The sequence below is a fragment of the Perissodus microlepis genome, chromosome 9 (assembly GCF_051167445.1).
Source record: "Perissodus microlepis isolate ML-2025 ecotype Zambia chromosome 9, ASM5116744v1, whole genome shotgun sequence".
Classification (NCBI taxonomy): Eukaryota; Metazoa; Chordata; class Actinopteri; order Cichliformes; family Cichlidae; genus Perissodus; species Perissodus microlepis.
Genome location: NC_140469.1, coordinates 18,272,497 through 18,296,542, shown reverse-complemented (window position 1 = coordinate 18,296,542; position 24,046 = coordinate 18,272,497). Strand labels below are relative to the sequence as shown.

Sequence of the window (24,046 nt, the reverse complement as noted above, 5' to 3'; positions counted from 1 at the left end):
GACTGCAATTTCTTGCTCACTTTGGTGTTTCCGTTGCCATGGACAACTACTGGCAGAGAGTCGTACGCCGTGTTTCTAACTCTCACTCTGTCCGTTCCAAACTTGAGAAGCACTTCATCTGCCAACAAAAAGGGGAACACAAGACATTTTAGGCCAGATTTTGAAAACTGACATACTACATGGGCAAGAGCTGCGAGGATTTAGAACTTATAAACTGCAAATCCTACATGTTCACTGAAAGTAATCCACAGATTGGCGGCAGCACCAACATCAAATGTTGGTTTAAGTGTTTTTTTTTGGTTGTTGTTTTTTTTGCCACTTAGACATCCAAGACAGAGTTTAAATTATACAGATTCACAGATTATTCAATTAGAAAATAAAATATCTTTAAATTCTCACCAACAGCCCCGTTCAGGTTTTGAAAAATCTGGCACTTGTGGTCCAAAGTCATATTGAGAGATTCCTGTAAGAACACAAAGACCTACATTTAGCCATCCATAGCTATCCATAATTTAAAACACAGACATGTGTTTTAAATTAAGATGCTGCCATTGGGATTCAGTGGTGCACAGTTTACTCTTGTGGGTCTGTCTTCTGTTATTGCAATAACCACATCCAATTTGAACCTGTTGCCAAGCTGTGGAGCTCCCATTACATTACTAATTGAGACATGGCAGATGTTGATGCAGTCACGATCAAGTCACTGTGCCCGTGGTTAAAAAAACACAATGGAGACATGAACCAAGCCACAGATTTAGAGAATCTTTGCTCTCTTGGCAGGACTTACCCGCTGTAATGGGTCCAGGTATATTTTAGTGTAGAACAGCTGGTCATCATCATTATCGTGAAGGTTCCATTGTGAAACTATTCTGTTTATGTACGGTGCGTAGCCTATTATACCTGAAAGTAATAAACAGTGTGAAACACAAATCCAGCAGTAAAAGATAGGGTGAGAAATGTTTACAGTGGTATACGTGGCTGGTAGGCTGTTGGTGACAATTACAGTACAACTGCTGGCTCCATGGTGTAGGTCTAAATACTTGGGAAGCCTGGACGTCTTAGCACAGAGTGTGACTTTTGGCAATAATCCCAAGCACACACAAGAAATAGCTAGGGACTTTCTCTTCCCTCAGAGTAATAATGGGTAGTAAGAAGGATCTTTATGTTTAGAACAACACAACTTACTGCTAGCTGAGTTTCTGAAACTATATTTGGTGGTATCTTACACACTATAAATGCACATTCTCATGGCAATCTCTACTCCAATTTCCCCCCCACGCCTCTTCTTTTCTTCACTGTGTTGCTCAAGGACAGTGACCACAATAACAGATTGCAGGGTTTGGCTGTGTTGCTGGTTTGCTCCATTTTGCATCCTATCATTTGAAAAAAGCCTCAGACACTGTAAACAAGTCGATGGACAGACATGACATAATCTAAGCGGCAGGAATGAGAGAAAAATGTTCAAAAGAAATCATATTTTATGTTTGTAAGCTTTTATTTCTGATAGCTAGTCCACCTCAAATGCTGCGAATTGCATGCCTGTTGGAAACGTTCAGTGTCTTGTACTGCTCTACTAGATGAGGCAGCATAAAACATTCTCAGGAATGAAAACACATAATATGAAACAACAGTTCACATTTTTTACGATATATATGCTTGGACAGACAGGGTTTAATGGCTAAATCCCAGGGATTTCAGGTAATTAGCTTTACCCATTAGTAGTTTTGTTCGTGTGCGTGACCCCTCACTCTACTTAAATAAACACATGCAGTCACACACAAACATAACCCTATCTTGACTGCATCTCCAAGACACTAGACTCTCTGTGACAAAGTATGCATCCAGATGCTATAAAACTTTCCCCAATGGTCACTTGGGCGGTAGCGTTAGGAACACAAACAAAGCCTACAATTTTATACAAACTGTGGCACATTCAGGGGCCCAAGACAAATCCACATGTCATGTCAATGACAATGAATGCTAAAAACAGCCTCTGATCAGTCTGAGACAGCCGGGCTCCAATATGGGAGGTCAGACCACACTGATGACCACAAGGAAGGCAGTAATTCAATGTCCTGAAGAACTGGCAGGATGCAAATGACCAGGCCATACGGCTTATATATGAGAACATACTGTTACTGTTTCTTTCTTAAAAATGTCTGCATGAGTGCACATATTCTGAACTGTCTTCCCCCTCTCTCATTTCACATCTTCAGGTGTGTATTCACATCCCCTCATGTAGCAGAGAGGATCATTACTAAAGAAAAGAAACCGCAGTATGCCATGGGATTCACCCACCTCCAGTGTACCGCAGACAGGAAATACCTGACGGAGCAAGATTACAAGGAAAATATAGTTGAATTTCGCAGCAAAAGATAATAATAATAATAATAAAAACATTAAGTGGTATTGTATTTTTAAAACTAACACTGGGCTGCAGGTCTCGCAGCTTCTCCACCTCTCATAACTGTAGAACTCTGAAGGGCCAGTGCGGCTTAAATTCCCGAATTCCAGCCAGGCTTACAGGTCTTCAAACTTTGACAGCTGATGGTGGAATTTCAAAATCCCTTTGCACACATAGAAACTAGGTGTGTTTACAGTCAAGCATAAAATATCTAGGCACATAACATAAACACAGTGGGTAACATTGGAACCAGTTTCAGTGGAAACCATTGCCATAATGATCCTAATATTGCCTTCAGATTTGCAGCGTCCAGTTGTCCAACACAAGGAACCATTCACCCTAACTAATACATTTTATTCTCTGGAGATGCCTGGATTTTGTCACTTAGGGTAAAACATGGGTGACAGGGTTGAATTAGAAACATTATGTTTACACGGGAGGTGTAGAGCAGCAGCAGAAAGAGAATGCCTTCAGGCAGAGTATGTAGTTGTGCTGAGACTAATATACAATCCCTCTACTTGTGCATTTAAGAACACAGAAAAGAAGACCTCACATCTTTTTTTTCTTCTTTGAGTAAAATGCAAGCTGGTATACAGCTCGTGCAGACAGCTGGGTTGGTTAAAATAGAAGTGAATTGTTTCTGTCAGATGCATGCCAAACACGGTATTAAAAAAACAAAGTTGCAATGCTTTTTGTGTAGATGTACCGCTAGGGAAGGGCTAGTCTAGTCTTTTGAACTCACTTTCTTTAACCACAATTTATGGTTACTATTACTCCAAAGTCTCAGAGATCGGACTTTAACAAGTCAAAGCAGCTTTTCATATTCAGAACCCACCTCCAGAGTTGAGGTAGCGTTTCCCAGTGCGGACTAAGGGGTACTTGTCAGCGAGCTGTTTATCTGGCCATACCAGTCCCTCTGCAGCAAATAGCACCTTGTGATTGGCCTGCTGAAACTTCCTGAGAATTTCTTCTGGTCCCCCAGCAAAGATAAGATCATAGCTAAAAGGGAGGAGTGAAGACGAAATGCAATAGATCATTTAACCTTTCAACTTCATCAACATCTTTTATCTTACATCTGACACACCTGCTAGGCTTCTACTTGCCTGAGACTGATAAACATCTCAATGTAAACAGTAGACATTCTTCAGGTGGGAACACTTGTTTAGCCAAGCACTGTGGATTGCACTGCTAGGCATTTCAAAAAATGCTGTGATTTGTCAGCCACCAACACACAAAAGTACTTTAACTGTGCTGATGCATGCATGGCCTATACAGTTCTGCGCCAGACTGAGGGGAAAATGCCCACCTCATTATATAAGCCTCATGGTGACTTGTTTAAAAGTATGCTATTACCCAAAGGTCAGATGTTTTAGTATGTGGAAAATCGTAATATTTCTGGTGATTTTTTTATTACTTGGAGGTGTGAAATCATAACAGTAAAAGAGGCGATTCATTTTAGTGACACCATTCCCAAAATAATTGCTTAATAAATATTTTCTAATAGATGTGGCTCTGATGAACCCATATGGAAAAGAAATAGTAAAAACTTATATGATTTACTCATGAAAGTGGCCACTTTCTCATTACTTTCATATATTGTTTTAGTAAGTATCCAAAACATACAAGTTTCATTATATAATTTTTCAAGGGATCTTATATCTGTTTTCACTCTTGTATGCTTTTCATACAAGTTTCACACAAGACCGATACAAACTTTATAAGATTTATATATATCTAGGGCTGCTCAATTAATCGAATTTTAATCACGATTACGATCTGGGCTTTCAACGATCATTAAAAATGACTGAGCAGATTATTAGCCCCTCCCTCGTGCTTTACTCTCGCGCTGCTCCGTGTGGCAAATCGAGCGCACCTCCCTGCATTTCGAACACGTGTCACAACAATTAAGAGCAGCGGTCTCCAACCTTTTTTGCGCCACGGACCGGTTTATGCCCGACAATATTTTCACGGACCGGCCTTTAAGGTGTCGCGGATAAATACAACAAAATAAAACTAATACCGGTACCGAAAAAAAGAAAATTTATTCATAACACACATGAAAAGACCAAGGAAAACCGAGTAAACGATAAAAACGATAACAAAATAACGCTGAAAACCGATAAAAACCCTGAAAACTATACATTTCACACCTGAGCCTCAACTCTCGCGGCCCGGTACCAAACGACTCACGGACCGGTACCGGTCCGAGGCCCGGGGGTTGGGGACCGCTGATTAAGAGGACCAGAGGGAAGCTCGGAAAGCTAAGCAGAAGTTATTTGGAGAGGAGAGTGACTGCTGTTGGTTGAAAAGAGAGGTAAAAAAAACTTCAGTGGTGTGGAAACATTATGGGTTCGCGGAGTCAGACGTGGATCAAGCAGACATAGTGTGTAAACTTTGCTACAGTGTCGTAGCTGCACCACAGAGCAACACTGCAAAGTTCACTAAACATAGATGTTTACATTTTTCATTTATTTTTTATATTGCAAACATTTGCACTGTTATCAGTATTTGCACACTATTTTATATTATTTTTTGACAATTTTTAAAGTCATTATCCAATACATTGTTATTGTTAAATAAATATCGTCAAATAATCGAGATCTCAATTTCAGTGAAAATAATTGTGATTATCATTTTTGCCATAATCGAGCAGCCCTATATATACCTTTTCCGTATGGGAAGTGTACACTCGTCTGTACTTGTGGGGATTTAACATGAACTAAATCCCATTTTTTTATAATAGCTTGAGTTGTGCAATGACAGTTTATCACCACGCCAAGCAAAGCAATTGCAAAACAATAGTAACCATTCATGTAGTTTGCAAACCAAGAAAGGTGCAAAAGACATTTGTCCATTAAAACAATTGTCTTTTAGATTTCTTTCTCTGTATTTCTCGTATTTACCTAAAATTACTCAAATGTCTTTTCATGATGTTTAATTAACCATCACTGTAGTGAAATGCCAAATTGTTTTGCTACAATTCCAAACTTTGGTGTGATTGAACACTGTGTAATATTAACTAGTGAATATTAACTACTGGTACCAAGAATTGTTTTAGGTTGCTAGACTCATCAACACAAACTAGCAGGTGAATGTAACCAGTATCTAACATAGCTTAAACAAGGTGCTGGAAATATTCCTTGGAGATTTTGGTCCATATTCACGTGATACCTATATATCCACGATGTAAATATCCCATTTCGAAGGTGCCCTATTGTTACCTACTTACCATGAAGTAAGGAGAAAATTTGTCAATAACATTGTCATGATTTGAGCTTTGTGACATGGTGTGTTGCCATCAGAAAATGGGTTCACTCAGTTACAATACTCAGGTTGGCTGTGGCATTTAAATCATGCTCCATTGGTGCTAAAGAGGCCAAGGTATGTCAAGAAAATATTCTGTGCCCCATTACTGCACCAACAGCCTGAACCATTAGTAAAAGGGATGTTATTTACACCAAATTCGGACTCTAGTATCTGAATGTTGCACCAGAAATCAAGACATCAAGCATGTAATTAATTTGTTTTCCAAATTTGTTGAACCTTTGCAAATTGTGGCCTCAGTTTCCTGCTTTTTGTTGACACCCAGTGTGGTCTTCTGCAGCTGTAGTCCAAATACTTCAAGGTTCAGCATTATGTGCATTCGGAGAAGCTATCTTGCACATCTTGGTTGTTACCAGTGATCATTTCGAGGTACTGTTGACTCTTTTGACCTCTGGCATTAACAAGGCCTTTTCATTCAGAGAACTGCTACTCACTGGATATTTTCTCTTTCTCTGACCTCTATTTTGGACCTCTGTAAGACCCAGACATGGTTGTGTGGGAAAATCCCATTAGATCAGCAGTTTCTAAAATACACCAGCCTGTCTGGCACCAACAACCTTGCCATGTTTAAAGTCACCTTTCCTTCCCATTCTGATGCTCACTTTAAACGTCAGCACATTGTTGTAACCATGTCTGCATTCCTAAATGCACTGAGTTGCAGCCATGTGTTTGGCTGATTTGATATTTGTGCTAATGAGCAGCTGAACAATAATAAAGTACCCAGTAAAAAGTGCCAGTCAACGTATGATGAACAGTGCAATTCATAGTGTATTTGTAAATCCAGAACATGTACTGTATATATTGTTTGTCATTGCTTCATTAACATTTTGATTGCTGCAGTAGCATTGATCCAAGTCAAAGGCACCAAAGAGGAGAAAATACATCTGGACATAGTTATGCAGCAATTACAGAAAACGTGTTATTCTCCTGTCTTGTGAATTTAAAAATGGTATAACCATTTCCTCCTGTCTTTACAAAGGTGTGAGAAAACACATTTATCAATTTATATTGTGCAACGTGAAACACTGAAGTGATTACTTCTATCTATGCATGTGTCTTTTTTTTAAATGCATGTAGGCGTTTTGATTTTGAAAATTCAGCACATTTTTTAAAACGCACAAAAACACAGTGAATTACAGTTTAATGACTAAATTCATCAGAAGACAAAATATAGGCCTGTGATTGTAGCAAAGGCAGAAACTGTCAAAAAACCCGAGGTGGTCTAGCAGGATTATAGATGTTAAATTACATTTAACTGGCTTCCTAATCCTCTGAAATACAGAGGCAGTTGAATATACTACAATCACTTCCTCTAAAAGGAAAAAAAATACATTCCAATTACCTGTTTCAAGGGTGTGACAGCTCTGCACGGCAATTATGGTGAACATTATTCATGTCACATGGTATGGCAAGTATGATCGTCTGTTGCTCTATTTAAGGAAACGTGGCATGCAAAGCTCTTATTATTCTTAACCACTCACATTTACTCAGTGAAACTTTCCATTTGACTGCAAAACTCATAATTCACCTACCTGCATGGGAGAATTATTCTCCTCATGTATTTGGTATTGCTCTATAATAAGGCCTTTGCAAGAAGAAGTGGAGCACACGTAAATATGCAGAAACACCTCTCACTCAGGAAATAAGGCTTTCAAAGCAATTATTATGCTCTGTGATTGTGAAAATTAGTTACAATATCTCATTTATAGCTCTACGTAGCAATTAAAGGTGTTTTGCATCTCTTTTTTATACTGAAACAGAAAACATAAATCAGATCAAAGCTGATGGTTAAAAGTATATAGTGTAAGGAAGCAAAAGCACACGATCAAACAACTTATTCTTTTTCTAATTTATTATATTTATTCACTGTAAATATCATAATAACAGAATAAAGGCTTTTGCTTGTCTGCATGTCTGTTTCACAAATGTCTATTAGGAATATTCTGCATATCTTACATACGTCAAGGCTTAGATTAAAATAAATTTAGCCAATCAGACATATTTTTTATATATTTTCCCATGTAATCATGCGTTTATTTAACAGAAAATGAATCTGAATATTAAAGAAAAGTTCACAAAAAAACAGAACGTACCTATCCACAAAGAGGACAACAAGATCCCCCTGATCAGCCAGAGCCTCCATGGCATTCTTCAGTAGTCTGACTTTTTGCCCTCCACCAATAGAACGACCCACATCGCCGCCCTTCCATGCCTCTCCCATTCCCAACACCTAAAACATAACACACAATGAGTCCCAAAACTGGCCTTGCAGCCCTGCCTTGTCTGTCAGTTTTATTTTGTATAGTTTTCAAAAAAAAAACAACAACTCTAAAATGCACTGTCAGATTGGTTACTTGATTAATGATAAAATAATTCAAATTCTTTAAAGCTGATGGGTTAATATCGCTCAGTTGAAGAGCTTATTACGCTGCGTTCAGTCTACACAACTGCTACAAGATATCAGCCCGCTTATGGCTCGATTTGGAGGACACAGAGAATCATTGTCTGATGGGAATGAAAATGGGAGCGTTGCAAGACAGCTGATGTTTTAATCTTACATAGTGTTTATGATTAAACACAGCACTGCATCCGGAGCATGCAAGCCTTAAAATGTCCCAGTAGACAAAAAAGCATGTTAAGAGTTTTCTGGATTCTTAAATGGCAGTTCCGTCACTTTTGTGAAGTTGATCAGTATGACTAAAGCCTCTGAGAGTTTTTTTTTCTTCCCAGCTGTGTACAACTGTAAACTGTCTGGTTGCATTCCTTTCCCAGAAGCATACAAATGAGGGCAGAGCATGAACTGAACCCTGAGCAAGAAAAAGAAGAAGGAAAAAGCGTGGTTTTTTTGCAATTGTTTCAACCACAGAGGGGAATTCTGGATCCAGATTAAACGCTATCCATGAATGTTTTTGCAGCTTGCTCCACTCCATTGTTTCCTTTAATAAGTGCAATCAATCCAGGGAAGTTTGTGTTAAAACATTTTGCTGCTGTGTGTGTCAGTACAGTGCCCTTAACTCTGGATTTGTGAATATGCAGTCTTTTCAAAATTTAAAAAGAAAGTTTTACCTTCACAGTGTAGTTAAAATAGTCAGCAGACCTCATGAAGCGGAGGAAACCATCTGTTTCCTCAGTTGCAACAGTTAAGACGAGCAATTTCTCTGAAAAAGAGTACAAAAAGAACGTTAAATATTCCTTATTTTGACCTTAAGTCATCAAATACTTTCTTTCCTGTGAAATTACAGGGATGCAGGGATATACTCTTGCAGAAGACATATTAGGTTGCAAAAATTTTGGCTTTCATTGAAGGATATCCACAAAAATGTGTATATTTTTCTAAGCTTAAATATATGCATTGAGATTCCCACTTCTTTGTGGACCATGATCGTTGTAAACCTCAAACCTATGTCAACATACTGGTAACTATTTGGTTAAGCAAACCTATGTCTCAAATTAGGAGGGACTACTGTAGTTTTAGTTTGATCCCAAAACGGAAGTGTATTTTCAAAGACAGACAAAATAATTTCTTCCTTTTTGGGATAGAAGAACTCCCACAAACCTCCAGGATATTTCTAGTGGCCTTGAGTGCTGAAAACTGAGGTCTGAAGAAGGGTTAACCAAATGCAAATTTTCACAGTAGTGTGTCTGGATTCCTCAAAAGCTCAACTCACTGAGCTAGTTTTCACTTGTTCTGTCATGTTTTGTAAAATGAGGTGTGTGTGGTGGTGGTGGTGGGGGGGGGGAACCACACATCTTTAAATCTTTTTCATGAAATGGTGTTACAACATAAAGGGGGGAAACTAATTAATTCCTAGCTTACATTTTAAAATGTGCTGTTCTGTGCTAGCCATCAGACAAGCTAACAAAAAAGTTAATGATGCTTTTATGTGGTTTTAAATGACTATTTGAGAACTATTCCTGCTTTTCAAATATGGAAACCAGACTATCCTCTGTTTAATATACAGCACAAAGTTCCATTAAACCCCTGTAAAATATTTATTGGACATTGGCAAGTGGAATTGGGAGTGGGAAAGAGTAGATATCTGGGACTTATAAACGCTTCCACAGGACCTAACTCAAAAATGCAGCCTGCCCGAGAACATAGTTAAAGAGCTTCCATTTCTCCTTTGGAGTGCAAAGTTTAACACGATTATCATCACTGATTTTTTTCTTGTCTTTTTGACTGCAATGCAAACCTCACTAGACGTATAAAGAGTTAAATTATTAGGCAGTTCAAAAAGGACATGTTATGACATCACGTTTTCATCTTGAAAGACCTGTTAATCTTGGCCAAATAAATCTTACATGGCTGTCCTTTGATGTGGATCAATTTGTTGCTTCAGTTTTATTTCATATAATTTAAATGCAGTTTATGAAACCCTAGTTTTTAAAATGTAATGTTTGTTCAATGTTAAGATACAGAGACCTTAGTTCCTGTCCCAATCCCTTGCCCCATACAATGAACAGTTGGAGGAGCATGGGCTTTTTAAAACATTTGAACAACTACCCTGAAAACAGAAGATTTGTCTGCAAACAAGTGATAGTGTAACTTAAAAAATGTGAAACAAAGGTAAAACAGAGACCCTTTGCTTTTGAAACTTGTTGGCTGCAGCAGTATGGCACAGCTTTTACTCTGAAGGCAAACAGTCTTATTTGCATTTGTGTTGCACTTTTCACATTTTCACTACCATTTTATTAGTAGTTAGCAAGTGTTTGCAGGCAAGTCTGTGTCTTCTAAGCAAACTGTGGATGACTGCAGCACTACCACAGACGTCCGTGAGACCAGTTTCACCTAGCGACACAGCAGCATTCGGCAATCAATCACTGACTGATCAGTAAATAAACCTTTTTCCCGAGTAACCAGTAGTTACCAGGGGCCACAGACCAGTATCTAAGTCTGAGTGACCAATTGGAGTTTTAGCAACTGATTTTTTAGTGACAGCCATCAACCTCCAGCGACCCCTCGCTAACTAGTTGGGGTGTACACATGCTTCCCTAGTGACTGGAGGTTGCTAGGGAGACACCAACCAGTCTCTAGGCCTGTTTAACTGGGGACAAACTGACACAGACATACTAACAACTATCTACTACTTCTCACTATGTGAACAAAAAACACAAACAACTGAATATATGTAAACAAACCTCAGAAACTAGTGTAAAATTAAACATGCTGTCAAGTAAGGAACTAGTTCACATGGTAGGTCCTATTCTAGAGCTGTATTTGTCCAGAAACCTCATTGCAACTCTTTCCATCCCTTTACCGTCAGTGTGACTTAGCTTAGACTTAGCTCTCATCTCTGTCTAGTCTGTGGCTCCATCATCACAGCCATTCCAGTATTAGTGTGACGTAAAAGTCCTGATAGAAAGTGGAAATAATGCCCTGTCTTGCTTTTTCCAAACAGTTCCAAATGCTATGTCACCCAACAAAACCTAGAAACATTTAAAAGAAAGAGTTTCACGTCAATCGCTGTAAAGAGGCAAGGGATGACTATTCTGAACCACAGGTGTTCCCTGTTCTTGTTCTTGGCTTGAAGCAAGAAGATGTTGGAGCACAGTGCTGCCAGGGGATGATGTTTCCAGCAGCTGAGAAACACATTTCTCATACCGCTCTATAAAACAGGTTATTTAAACGGTTGCAGGAAAGGGTTCTATTTTGCCCATTTCCCTAAACCTGGTTGAACAGTGAGACACAGAGGCAAAGCTGATGTCTCACAGGTCAGCCAGGTTAGGTATGGGGATAAAAGAACAGACTTTCAGACTGTGTACCTTGGAAGCTAGCCATAATGTTGCAGACAGAAAAGGCGCACACAAATATGTCTTGGAAAAATTCTGAAACCTCCATGAAAGGTCTCTTTTACTTGTGGGCTGTAATTACAGCCAGGGGAAATGTTTAGTATTTCTTTTTGAAATTAACTCCATTTGTTTTTTCTGCACACACACACACATAAACTCAAGACTTCAAGTAGGTTTGTTTGTATTTCTACGATGAAAGATTACAGGGTGCTGCATATTGTGATATCTGCACCGTGACATCTATTTTCACTTCGAAGAGCTGTGCTTCAGTACAGTATATACTCTGAGAAAAAAAAGAAAAGAAAAACAGTGACTTTCCTGTTATGTCAGTGAGACATTTCCCATGAGGAAGAAACGCACTGACAGCTAACACCAATTACTCCTCTGTGACTCTGGCGTGACCTTTCGGAACCACATACTTCACTCCTGTCATAAACATGGAGACCACATGAGTGCATCCCAACAAGCAAGCTCCCACTTAAGTATAGCCTGGAAATGTAAACCACCTTTGATTTAAAAGAAATGAGACATACACTTTTATTTCCTACATTCCAAGTGTTTCTTTTTTTTTCAAACATTTATGGCAATCCCCTAGGAGTTTCAGTGCCCTCATGTGAACTGTTGATGTTAACCTTGCTTGGATATTGTGAAACTGTCTTCAAATGCAAGCCAAAGTTCCATCAGAAAACTGATGGGCCAAGCCAATTTGTCAGGGAACGTTTGATGGAGGCTATTGCTGCTTCAAGGGTTCACATTTCCAGTCAGCATTTTGGGTAATTATATAATGTGCTCAACAGAAACGTTAAAAGTAAAGCCATTCATGTGTTCCTAGTTTAACCAGCATGTGGTCTGCTATTGTGACAAAGATTAAAACCAGACCACATTTTGCTACCAATTAAAGCAGAAATCCAGGTAAATCTGCCTATTTCTAGGCGGAGACATTTAGAAGACTTGTTCACTCTTCATTATTTAATGGAGCAACAGCACTGTCATATTAGATTAGTGCAAGCTTCTGGGATAGGGCTCCATGAAATTATAACAGACTATTAAATTATAACAGATTATAATAGTGAAAAGAAATAGTTCAATCATTCATCTAATCTAGCTATACCATCTCACTTGTTTCCCCCAAATATTAAATTTTCTTTTAGAAATAAATATCCTTTTATGCAACATTCATAACCTATATTATTCATGTTTAATATAATAATGATAGCTACTATAGGCTTGGTTTAGACCAGGGGTAGGCAACTCCAGGCCTCGAGTGCTGTTGTCCTGCAGGTTTTAGATGTGTCCTTGATCCAACACAGCTGATTTAAATGCCAAATGACCTCCCCAACATGTCTTGAAGTCCTCCAGAGGCCTGGGAATGAACTATGATCCAGGTGTGTTGACCCAGGGTGATATCTAAAACCTGCAGGACACTGGCACTCGAGGCCTGGAGTTGCCTACCCCTGGTTTAGACCAACTAAATAACTGGGTGATGAGCTAGCGCACGGGTGTCCAACTCCAGGCCTCAAGAGCCGGTGTCCTGCAGGTTTTAGATACCACCTGAATCAAACGATTACTTCATTATCAGGCCTCTGGAGAACTTCAAGACATGTTGAGGAGGTCATTTGGCATTTGGATCAAGGACACATCTAAAACCTGCAGGACACCGGCCCTCGAGGCCTGGAGTTGGACACCCCTGAGCTAGGGTGTTAATAGAAGACACACTTCCTTCATTATTTGACTTAATCCCAGGGACTTTTTCAGGGTGATAGAAATACACATCTTCCTTTGTTTTTTTGTCTAACACTAATTTTGAATCTTAGGGCAACTGACCAGCAGTCCTTTGATGTGTTTTTATGCAAACACCATAATCACACCCATAATGAAGCATAACTGAGCGGCAGATGGTAACACTTAAAAGGGAGGTTTTCATACAGCTGTGATTTTAGAGTTTTGGTGTCTAGTCAGGGTAAACACAGCGTGTTCTCTTGTCAGTAGTGTATGAACAGCCCACAGGAGGAGAGGAATGTAGCTCATACAGTGCTGCTGAAACTCTTCTCCAAAAAAGGCATGGACGCCAAGTGGTCTTTCCTTTGCACTTTTCCTCTGCACCACATGGGGCTCAGCCGTCTAGGTAAACTTTCACACTTGGATGAGCAAAAGTTCTGACTCACTGGCTGGGGCTAGGCTTAAGTAAGCATTTCTTGCAGAAAGGAAAGGGGTATCATGGGAATGTGCCCTGGCCTGCACATAAGGATAACAGGATTCTTTTTGATGAGATGGTCCTGGCCAGTGAACACAAGCCTTAGTTCTATTTTGGTCAAGTAAGTAAAGATACTTCGCAAATATTGCAGTCAATGACCTACACTTATTTTATCTGCATTTACTGGCTTGAGGACGCTGTTCATGTCAACGAGAAACAATCGGCCTCATTCACAGTCTGCTGGAATTGGTCCATATTAACCAGAGCATGATGGCAAGAACAAGAGACCTACTGAGCTAGAAAGAGAATTCTTATAACCTCATTCAGAGGTCATTTAGATTTTCATGCAAGGATTTCAAAGTGAACTTTCAGATATTCTTGCAGAAACTCCTGAAAAGCCAATCTGTGATGTAAATTTAAATTTAATTAAGGTCTGTGTTGAGTTCCTGCATTTCTGAGTATATGGAACATGTTAAGAAACTGAGTATAATGGATTTCTAAAGATTCCTCTTAATGTATGGCTTTGCTTCTCGTGCATAACCAGAACCTTAACGCTGATTTATACTAGCACTTTGTATAGCTGAAACCCTTCATTGTGTTACTTAAAGTAACAAGTCCTTCACATACAATTATCTCTCTTTTAAAGGTAATGCTGCTGAAAATATAACTATATAAAAGAAAAGTACAATGGAGAATCATTTGGCTGGCCAAAGCACATTTTTCCTAAGACAAGTTGGAGAAGCAAGGTTGGTTTGGCAACAAAATATAACAACACTGTTTTAAGGACCCAACCAAGTTTTAACATAAAGGACTACTTTTGGCATGCTTCTAAAATGCGCTGAGACATGCTTGGAGGAAGCTTTGTTCTGAGTGCATGAAGGAAGATTAGCTCCAGAGGCCATACTGGTGCTGGGAAGTGACGGAGCTATGCCAGGTGTTCTTGGCTTTAGTCATTGCAAACAGCGCTTATCTTTGTCTACCATGACATTCCTCAGCGTTATTAAGATTTTTCAGATAGAAGATAACGAGGTTGTTGTATTTTCTTGTGTCCTGCAAAACTCCAACCCTGGAAGAATGTATACTTCAGCTTCTGATGAATGAATATTTCATCACTTGTATCAGTTGCCAAAGTTTCCGAAATTATTCAAATTCAGCCATCACAAGAATCTGCAATCAGCCGGCATCCCAGCTGAGATACTGGGCCACAGCTGGAATGAGAAAGGCGTTGATCTGAATATCAATGCAAACTTGGTTATTTAACTCACCCACATTATTTAAAATGCCACACAGCGTTAGTCAGTCTCCTTCAGAAGGCTAGTAAATTTGATTTAACACATTGAAGGGACAGAGGACTTGAAGAAAAAGTTCAAACCCAATCTTGACTGGACATTTCAAAACCTTTGTTTGAAATGTGAGAGATTAGGGTATTTCTGAAGCTTTATGACTTGTGTATATTGATACTGATAACTTGGCACTGATAAAAATTAGAAAATAATGACCATATGAATGTGTACAATATAAGAAGAATACATGTACACAAAAATGAATGAACTCTTAAGCTGTTAATCCCTGACATTTACATCCCTTCATCTCTAAGTTTTCAGATACACATAAGGCACACTACCCAGCCCACAGCTATTTTGTAAGGCTTTGGAAGATTTAGAATTTTAATGTGACCACAAAGAGGCTTACGCACAGAAGTTTCACTTTTCATACTGGAGCTTGCAGACACGAGGACATTACTTTTAACCTGTGTGTAGCCTTAGAGGATAGGCAAGGCATTAGTAAACCTTTTTGCTTACAGAATTGATTAAACAAGTCTTGTTTTTGTTGTCTACAACTAAAATAAAGAGTTTCTTTTTTAGTGACTACCAGAGTCACCATAACTGATAAAACACACTATTTCCATAACACAAGAGCCACGGAGGGTATCCACAGAAATGGCTGTGTTTTTAATTACACATTTCAAACCACAGGCACTTCAGGCGTAGGATGTGGCATGATGTCACCAACAGTGGGCCAGGAAACAATTTTCGTAGTCTCGTCACACATCATTTTGAATCAGGAATAGCTCATTACCTTTCCTTACACAAACAAATAAAAACTAGAAAAAAAGCTAATCTCTCATCTAGCTTTTGTCATGCTGTGACAGTTAGGACAGTAATATTCTCTTCTGCCAAAAAGCTGGTTATACTATAGACTTTCAGTAATGAAAGGAACACATAGTCCAGTTCAACATTATGCACTCGCAGGTTAAGCACTCAATCAATATGCTAATGTATTCTGTGCTGAATTGCTGTATAAGGAATAACAAACACAACTTAGGTCTCAATCACATTAGAGTAGAAATTGAATGTCAGCCTTTGTGCAACCAGGAAAAATGTGTAAGTGATTGGGCTGATTTTCAGGTTTTTTTTAATTTTTTGCTGTTTTAGACTGATTACAACCAGCTGGTTGTCCAGAGGTTGAGCATGCAAAATCCTCAACCTCTGCAAGCTCAGTGCAAGGCAATCTGTCTTGGTCCAACTCGGACTCACTCAATCACTCAATCAGATTGCGGAAGGCCTCCAATTAATCGCCATATGTCAAAATAAAGCTGTTAACAGGACTGTATATGTGTGTTAGACTAATGTCTTACTGTTGCAACGTGTTAGGCTTAGTGTTAAATTAACATTCACAATTCTCAGTCTGACAATTTGTTTGAGACACTCACAGCCAACACAACAATGCAAACATGCCAGGATTACATCCCATCTCCACTTGAGTAGTTGTGCTATTTAACTTCAGTATTTAATAAGACATACCGTAATGTTAAAATGCAACAGTTCAAAATGCTTTTAGTTTAAAGAAAGAATTAACATAACACTGCAGTAGATTCCTAAGAAAATACTTGCTTTGATTTCAGATTTTCTCCTACTTTCCTGGATAGTAGTTTTTACAGTGATTGAGTCTTTCTTTTTACCCATATCTGTAAATATCTGACCTGAGAAGGAGGGGTCGCCAGCAGAACTTCAAACTTTTAAGAGTTAAGAAACATGTGAAAATTAATCTGTAACGTGTTTTCCAGCATTATGGACCACAAGTTCTAAGTACTCTAAATGTTTCAATAAATAATAGTCATCTTGGCGATTTTTTCAATGAGGAGTGTCGGCCCATCATGCCTCCAGCATCATCAGTGGCAAAGCCAATGAACTGTGCTTGAAATATTTCTTCAGAGATGCCCTCATAGCAAGGTTTTCTAACAGTGCATAAATTCAATTAGTTGTACGTACTGCAGAAAAACCAAAAGATGTGAACATTTAGTTATGTGGCAACGTAACAGTGACTTCATTACCAGTGATGGCTCAGGATTTGATGGGCAAATAATATTTTATGTTCTTCTACACATCATATATATCAGCGGTTACACATAGATTTCAGGTTTGCATAGAGGAATAATTTGTAATAAACCAACAACACAGAGTCCCAAGAAATTTCTAACAGAAGAATTCACCCTTATATCATAATTATATTGATTCTCTCTCAGTTTCCTCTCATTTGTCAGAACTGTCACACAGTTTTCAGAGAGAAAAACAGGCATTAAATTTGCTTCTCTTGCTGCACCTGGAAAGGGAATGAAATGATTTGTTTAAGGCAAACAATGAGCAGGTCCCTAAGAGCATGGGTTGGCTTCTTCTCAGCTATGGAATTTATTTTAACAAGAATCAATGATTACTCATATAAACTGAATCACTGCCTCATTAAATAGCACAAACATGGCTTTACTTTTGAATTTTTCTTTTTTAAAATTGGTTTTGTTGTGTATCAATTACTTAAACCATTATTATAATCAACTACAAAAGGCACTTGATGAGCACATCCTTCACCTGGACTAATGACTTATCCTGCAGTTTTATGAAGTACAAATCAAAACATAATGTACTGTCTCATTGTTCATGTTCCACCTTGATCTTTTCAGTTTTGTTTAATTTTGCAGAACAGCAGGAATGCACATGAGCATGTCTCTGACTTTGTAGCATAAATAAATAATAACTAAAAAAGTTTTGTTGTTTTTCTCTCTACTATAAATGTCTGTGAAGGTTCTCAGTCATCCAGGTCATCGTAGTCAAAAGAGCTTGCAAAGAAAAGCGTCTGGACTTCTTTAAAGAAGTCCAGACGCTTTTCTTTGCAAGCTCCTTTGATCTCTACTATAAATGCATTATAGTAATGACTTTCAGAGGCAAAGTCTGCAAACTGGCCCCAAAGTCTAAGTTGTTGGCAGGTGAAGGTAAATTTTCCAGCCTCAGTATTTTTGGCATTCTGGCCAATATTACTACAATCTAAATGAGTCCTGAAATTTTGAAGAATATGCAGGAGTCTGAAAAGTACTGCCTTTTCAGTCTTTTCAGCTGCATCAATATAAGGTTCAGCCAGCATGTCTTTTGTTAAAGATCAACAGCTGCTTGATTCCCAGAAATCCATTTAAAATTACTTAAAATAATTGATTATTTGTACAATAGGGAGTGTTTCGACATTTTTAAAGTGTCATTCGCTTTCAGTTTCCTTGAGAACTGTGCTTCTTGCAGTTTTCATGTATCTATACATTTACAAGTTACCATAAAATCCTTGGGACACAGCAGAGAGAAAACAAGGCAATGCAAAAAAGCAGACAACACAACACATATTTGGCTGAAAAGAAGGCACGAAACCAACCTTGTGGTGACATAGTGACAACGTTCTAAGGCATGATTACAACCTTGGCTTGGCAACAAGGTTTGTTAAGTTTGTTAGACTGGAATTACAGGCAATAGAGAGCGCTATTATACAGTATATAAGGCATGGACAACCTTAGGTGGGGTTTCCTTTTCTTCTCTATAAAATGCTGCCTGTTGACACGTCAATGATGTCTGGGAAAGGGCTGAGAGATGCATTATCCATGGAATAGGGGGACAGAGTACAAGCCATGAGAAATAGCCTTTAACCTAGCCAGCATTTACTATTAAACATCAGGCATTGCGTCAAATTAAATGATACTTGTGTGTGTGTGTCTGTGGGTTAAATATAATCACCTAAGCGGCTACAATTTTCACTGGATACTTTACGTTCAAACTGGATAAGAGCTGGACCAAGTATAATGGACAAACATTGTTCTGATAGGATGCCTGTCAGAGGTTAACAGTGGGCTGGTTATTTTAAACTATGTGTTGCAGCAAACTATTCAAACTTGGATTAGCAAGACCTGCATGTTGAATCCAATGCTCCGTCCGAAGTTCACACAGTCATTCAGACATAAGTGAAAGGCTTCTTTCAGACTGCTGGACAGTGGGGGTCTACGCAGCCCCAATTTTTGTAACTTTCCAAAACGGACAAACCAGACAGCCATGTCCGTTGTTCACCATGAGTGGCCAGGTGCACACTGGTGAGAAATGGGCAGAGCTGTAAATTCCTACTCCTTCTACTGAACCCTTTTCAGTGCTCAATCACACCGTTTGCATCTTGTGCTACAACCAGTGTTTAACGAACACCTAGGGACTTAGGGTCCTTTCATTGGTGCCTTATTAGTTACCATTTCTAGTTTTACTTAAACAGTGGTGACACCTTGTTCTTTCATAGCGGCATGTGATTTGAACTTGTTCTAATGAAACATATTTATGTCCACCTGGCAAACACACAACTACCAAGGTGTTGACCCTTTCTCTGGAAATGTTGCCTTTCTGCAAAATACTCATCGAGTTGATGCCAGGCAGAACAAATGTTTCTCATGGCCTTTTCTTCCATCTAATGCATGCCTGGAAATGGGTGACTGTGTATTAAATACTTAATTGCCCCCAAATGGAGTTACTTTATACTTTTCTGATGTTCTTCAGATGCCTAAAAGAAAGGCTTGCAATCATCCACTACCATGTACTGAATCTTTAACGTAGACCTACCCAAAACTAAAACAGCTTTGAATTCCCTCCTAGTCCTTTTCATTTAATCACTTTAGTAAGCACCACCTTTATATACAATGTGTAAAATGAAATGTCCAGTGCTCTCGTTTTAAATGACTTTATATGTAGAGTTTACAGTTTACGGGTTAAATTTTAATATTAGTCATGGTTTTTGAAAGTTTGCTTTCTGTCACAAATTTAGCCAACATATTGCATCAGTTTAGTGATCGAAGGCTTTCACAATAAAACATTATATCCCTCGTAAAGTTAATGTGGCTACTGTGTGGAAGGCGCTTCGTTAGTCCAATGCAGATGACAAAACAAGCCTGTAGAGACTGAAAGCAGCTGTTGTGTCCTGATAGTCAAATCTCCCAGCAAGATGCATCATTTGAAAAGAATCAGATTTCCAGATTTAACTAAAACAAAAGCCACAACATCTGCTTATGTTGTCTATAGGTTTTACAAGGTGCTCTGTGACTATGGAAGAAGTCATGCTAAACGGGAATAATATGAGGGTAATTTAGAGCAGTTTAACGACAGCTACGTGTTAGCAGAGGGTGGATTTCCCCCTCCCAAAGTCAATAAAAATGTGACACGATTTGCTTCAAGGAGCTTAGCCCTTTACATCAGAATAAAGCCTGTCTCAAGATCTGAGCAGTGTTTGGCTCTGTTCCATAAACCTTAAATTATAACACGTTTACAGGCGTTTCTCTGTATCTCAATCACATAATTGCTTGTTTGCTGTATAATAAATAAATTAATAAATAAAATGATATACTCGGGGATTTCACTCGGATCTAGGTTAAGTCAATAACGATTTGAATTTTTAGTCTTAATGCAGAGTAAGGGGAAACTAGTGAAATCATCAAAGACTCGCCCGCAATTGGTTAGTTATTTCTCGCAGTGAAATTTACAGCCTGACATCTTTATAAAAAGCCAGCGCTGTGTGCAGCCAAACAAATAAAAACAGGATTGTGAGAAACCGCAGACGACTCTTCTGTCAAGCAACATCATGTAATTTTACGTTCCGACATATGTCGCGCTAGACATATTCACTTTCCCACACAGGGAGCCGCAGGCAGGCAACCTGCGTCTCATATAGACATCATGTAACCGGAAATTACAGCCAGAAAAGTAACCTACACAACTTCGTATTTGCACAGTTGGCATGACAACTCAGACGCAGGAAAATACAGTAAACGCAGTAAAATGTGATGTAGCCATTGGCGGTGTCAAAGTAGCCATATTTGCCTGTATCTAAACAAGAATAGGAAGGAGTGAAAGTTTTTGTTTTGTTTTTTTAATCGTTTCTTACCTTTAGGAATTGGCACAGGGGCTTGAGGAACATCACTGGAAAAGACAGAAGTTGCAAACTTGATCCAGGATGAAATCACTAAAAACATGAGGTATTCCATCTCTGCTATAGTGCGTGCTCCAGGTCAGAGAGCTGGTGATATTAACTCCCAGCCCGGCAGCAGTGGTCAAGATCAGCCCAGGAGGCTAGTACTATTGGCTCTCGCGATAATACAATTAATAAAGGGGGATTTAGGAAAAAAAAAAATCAACGAGTAGTGTGATTTCTGGTTGGGAGCCTGTAACTATTCTTTTAGCTCTAGGGAGCTGTCGTATAAGTGCTACAATTCAGGGAAATTAAATAGCAACAGGCGTGGTTCCTTAATTGCAGCTGCAGCTTGAGTTCCCGGTAAAGCCTATGAAGTGAGACGGTGCAGAGGAAAAGATAACGGTATTCATTCACCCCTGGCACAGGGACGTCCTACGCGAAAAGTGTGAGTAAGCGCAGCTGTATTTGAACCCCGCACCCCGCCGGCTGTTAACTGTCCCTCCTCTGGTCCCCTCCCCCTGAGCACACGGCATCTGGTTGACCAACACTGCTCCCCTTCTGCAGGGAAGTTGAAACAGTTCATTAGTGTAAGCTGTCGAATACCTCAGCAAAAATATATATATATAAAAGTCCGTTTCCAGAAATTACTTAGAAACTTTTTTCCTTTATAACTATAATAAAAATAAGTAAAACTTATTATTTTATTTATTTATTATTTATTATCCCAATTTCTTGTTTTCTTTCTTACTTTCTTGCATATTTCTCACACTTAGATGTTTCAGATGGTCAAAAAACAAAAATAATAATACATTATTAGGATATCATTAGACAAAGAAAACCAGACAAAGCTGTTTGTTTGTTTTTTTGCATCATTATTTCAATATTCAAGGGAAAAAATGCTATACAGACTTATCTGACGCTTATTTTAAATTATTTAACAGTGATTAACCACATTTTTCGGGAGAAAAACACAGAAAAATGTCTAAATAACTGACCTCTGTTGAGGTCAGTTATTATGATTCAGTAATAAGAAATAGACTGGCCAAAAACAACATCCACAGGGAGAGTTTCAAAGCCAAAACCACTGTGATTAAAAAGAACACAAAGGCTCATCTCATATTTCCCAAAAGAAAACTCTTGATGATCCCCAAGACTTTTGAGAAAATATCCCGTGGAGTGAAAAGACAAAAGCTGAAATTTTGGGGAGTTTGAGTCCAATTAGATTTGTCATAAAACTAATACCACATTTCATAAAATGAACATGAGAACAATCAGACATGGTGGTAGCAGTGTGGCTGAAGCTGCTTTGCTGCTTGCCATAAGTGATGAAACCAGGAATTCTGCACTCTACCAGAAAAGCAAAATCCTGAAGGAGACTGTTTGGCCATCAGTTTTTTTCCATTAGAGAGATTACAGTATGAGAAAGTTTTTCCTTTTTACTTACTTGAATAGTTAAATAATTCTTATAATTGAGTGTAAATAATTTGGTATTATAGCACAAGCTCGAGTTGAATACATATACGATTAGACATGTAAACGTATACAGTTAGAATGCGCAGCTTATGTGACAGTCCAGCTACGAGTAGGATAAAAGCTCCTCGTCCTTTCTGTCTTGGCAGCCTGCAGGCTCCCTGATGGCAGCACAGACAGCAGCCGGTTGTTGGGGTTGCTGGAATCCCCTGCGATCTTCCTGGCTATGGATCATTTCATGTATATGTCCTGTTGGTTGAGTAGACCATCCTCCCAAGGACCAACTGGTCCCATCAAATGCAGATCCTCATCCAGGCGATGATATACAGTAGGGAATCCTGTGTCATAATCGAGCCGATGGACATATATAAAGCAGCTATGCAATACTACACATGTTAGAGCTGCTGTATGCCCTCAACAAGAAGAAATGAAGGGGGAAGCAGAAACCAGATGATAAATCTGGCTTTCATTAACTGTCACATTGTATTTGTGTTTCCTTGTGTTTTAGTTGACACTGAAACTAATGCCTTCTGTGATTTGTTTCCCTGATTCATTATTAAGAGTAACAGACTTGTCCCCCAGCTCAGACCATTACTTCCTGGTAAACACTTTGCATGGCTGTTGTAATCACTGCCAGAAGATTGTTTTGCTTAATGACATCACCAGAATCGTGGTTTTAAATTTAGAGTGAGAACCTTTATTACTTCTTTCCAGTGAGGCCCTGATGGAACTATGAAATGTAGAGTCATGCCAGAAAGTTGGTATTGGATGTTTGACTTTGATTTCAGCTGTTCTCTTGTTTTTAATTTCTTCTTTTTTGGTAAGTCAGTGTGTAACTGACACTATAGCAAGCACTGGGCAGGCACGCTTGTTGAAATTAGTGTGTCATTAGTGAAAATTACCCCTTTAAATCTCGCTGTCTGTCTTGAATAGAAATACTTTCAACAACAGAGATTCCTCCTATTCGGAAACTCAAACTAACGCAGACCAAGTTATAACAGTAGAACAACCCTTGCTTTTGCACTTTTGCAAAAATTTCAGTCCAATCATTCACAGCCAAAAGAAGGATTAAAGCAATTTGACAGCTCAGCACCAAACATATAACTTATAACAGGGATTTTTGCCCTGTGGGTTTGTGAGGGAACTCTCTGCAGCTGGAAAATAAAAGTGTTTGTGGTGCAAAACCTAATGTTTTATTTTGGAAGCTTGTGACAGGAATATGCTACAACCATTGCTTCAGTTCACTGACTAAATACCCATTAGATATCTGAAAAAGCTAATGTAATGTTCTTTAGATTTGATTACACCCTGACAAAAATGTCCAGAAGTCATACAGGGTATTTCATTTTCTGCCAGAGACAGTAATTGGAAATGTGACATACCATAGAGCTGCAAAAAAGCAGGAGGCCATCTATAGAGTTTTGTCTGTTGAAGTCAGCACTGAAGATTGAAGTAATGACATGTCAAGAGTCCACGGTGGTGGCAGTAGCACTGTTGACAAGTTTAAACATTGGGTATGTGGTGTGGATGAGAAAATTGCATTTAATTACACAAAAATGGGCAAGTGCAGGGTACAGAAACTGGGAGATGGCTGCGGTGAGGGGGGTGATGGC

At 38.8% G+C, this 24,046-nt stretch overlaps 1 protein-coding gene across 3 annotated transcripts in view; it reads right to left on the bottom strand.

Annotated features, from left to right (window-relative positions):
- plod2 (procollagen-lysine, 2-oxoglutarate 5-dioxygenase 2) overlaps positions 1-21,437 on the bottom strand; it is a 34,908-nt gene extending 13,471 nt beyond the window's left edge. For 2 of the 3 annotated variants that reach the window (XM_084939413.1, XM_084939414.1), the window contains exons 1-7: positions 20,937-21,436; positions 8,795-8,886; positions 7,822-7,958; positions 3,240-3,403; positions 788-900; positions 400-463; positions 21-118 (exon numbers count right to left, since the gene is read on the bottom strand). In XM_084939413.1, the coding sequence (XP_084795539.1) occupies positions 21-118; positions 400-463; positions 788-900; positions 3,240-3,403; positions 7,822-7,958; positions 8,795-8,886; positions 20,937-21,036 (768 nt within the window). In that variant the 5' untranslated portion in view covers positions 21,037-21,436. Of the gene's footprint in view, positions 1-20; positions 119-399; positions 464-787; positions 901-3,239; positions 3,404-7,821; positions 7,959-8,794; positions 8,887-20,936 lie in introns of all 3 variants that reach the window. The other variant, XM_084939412.1, reaches the window with a different exon arrangement.
- Between the last annotated feature and the right edge of the window lie 2,609 nt (positions 21,438-24,046).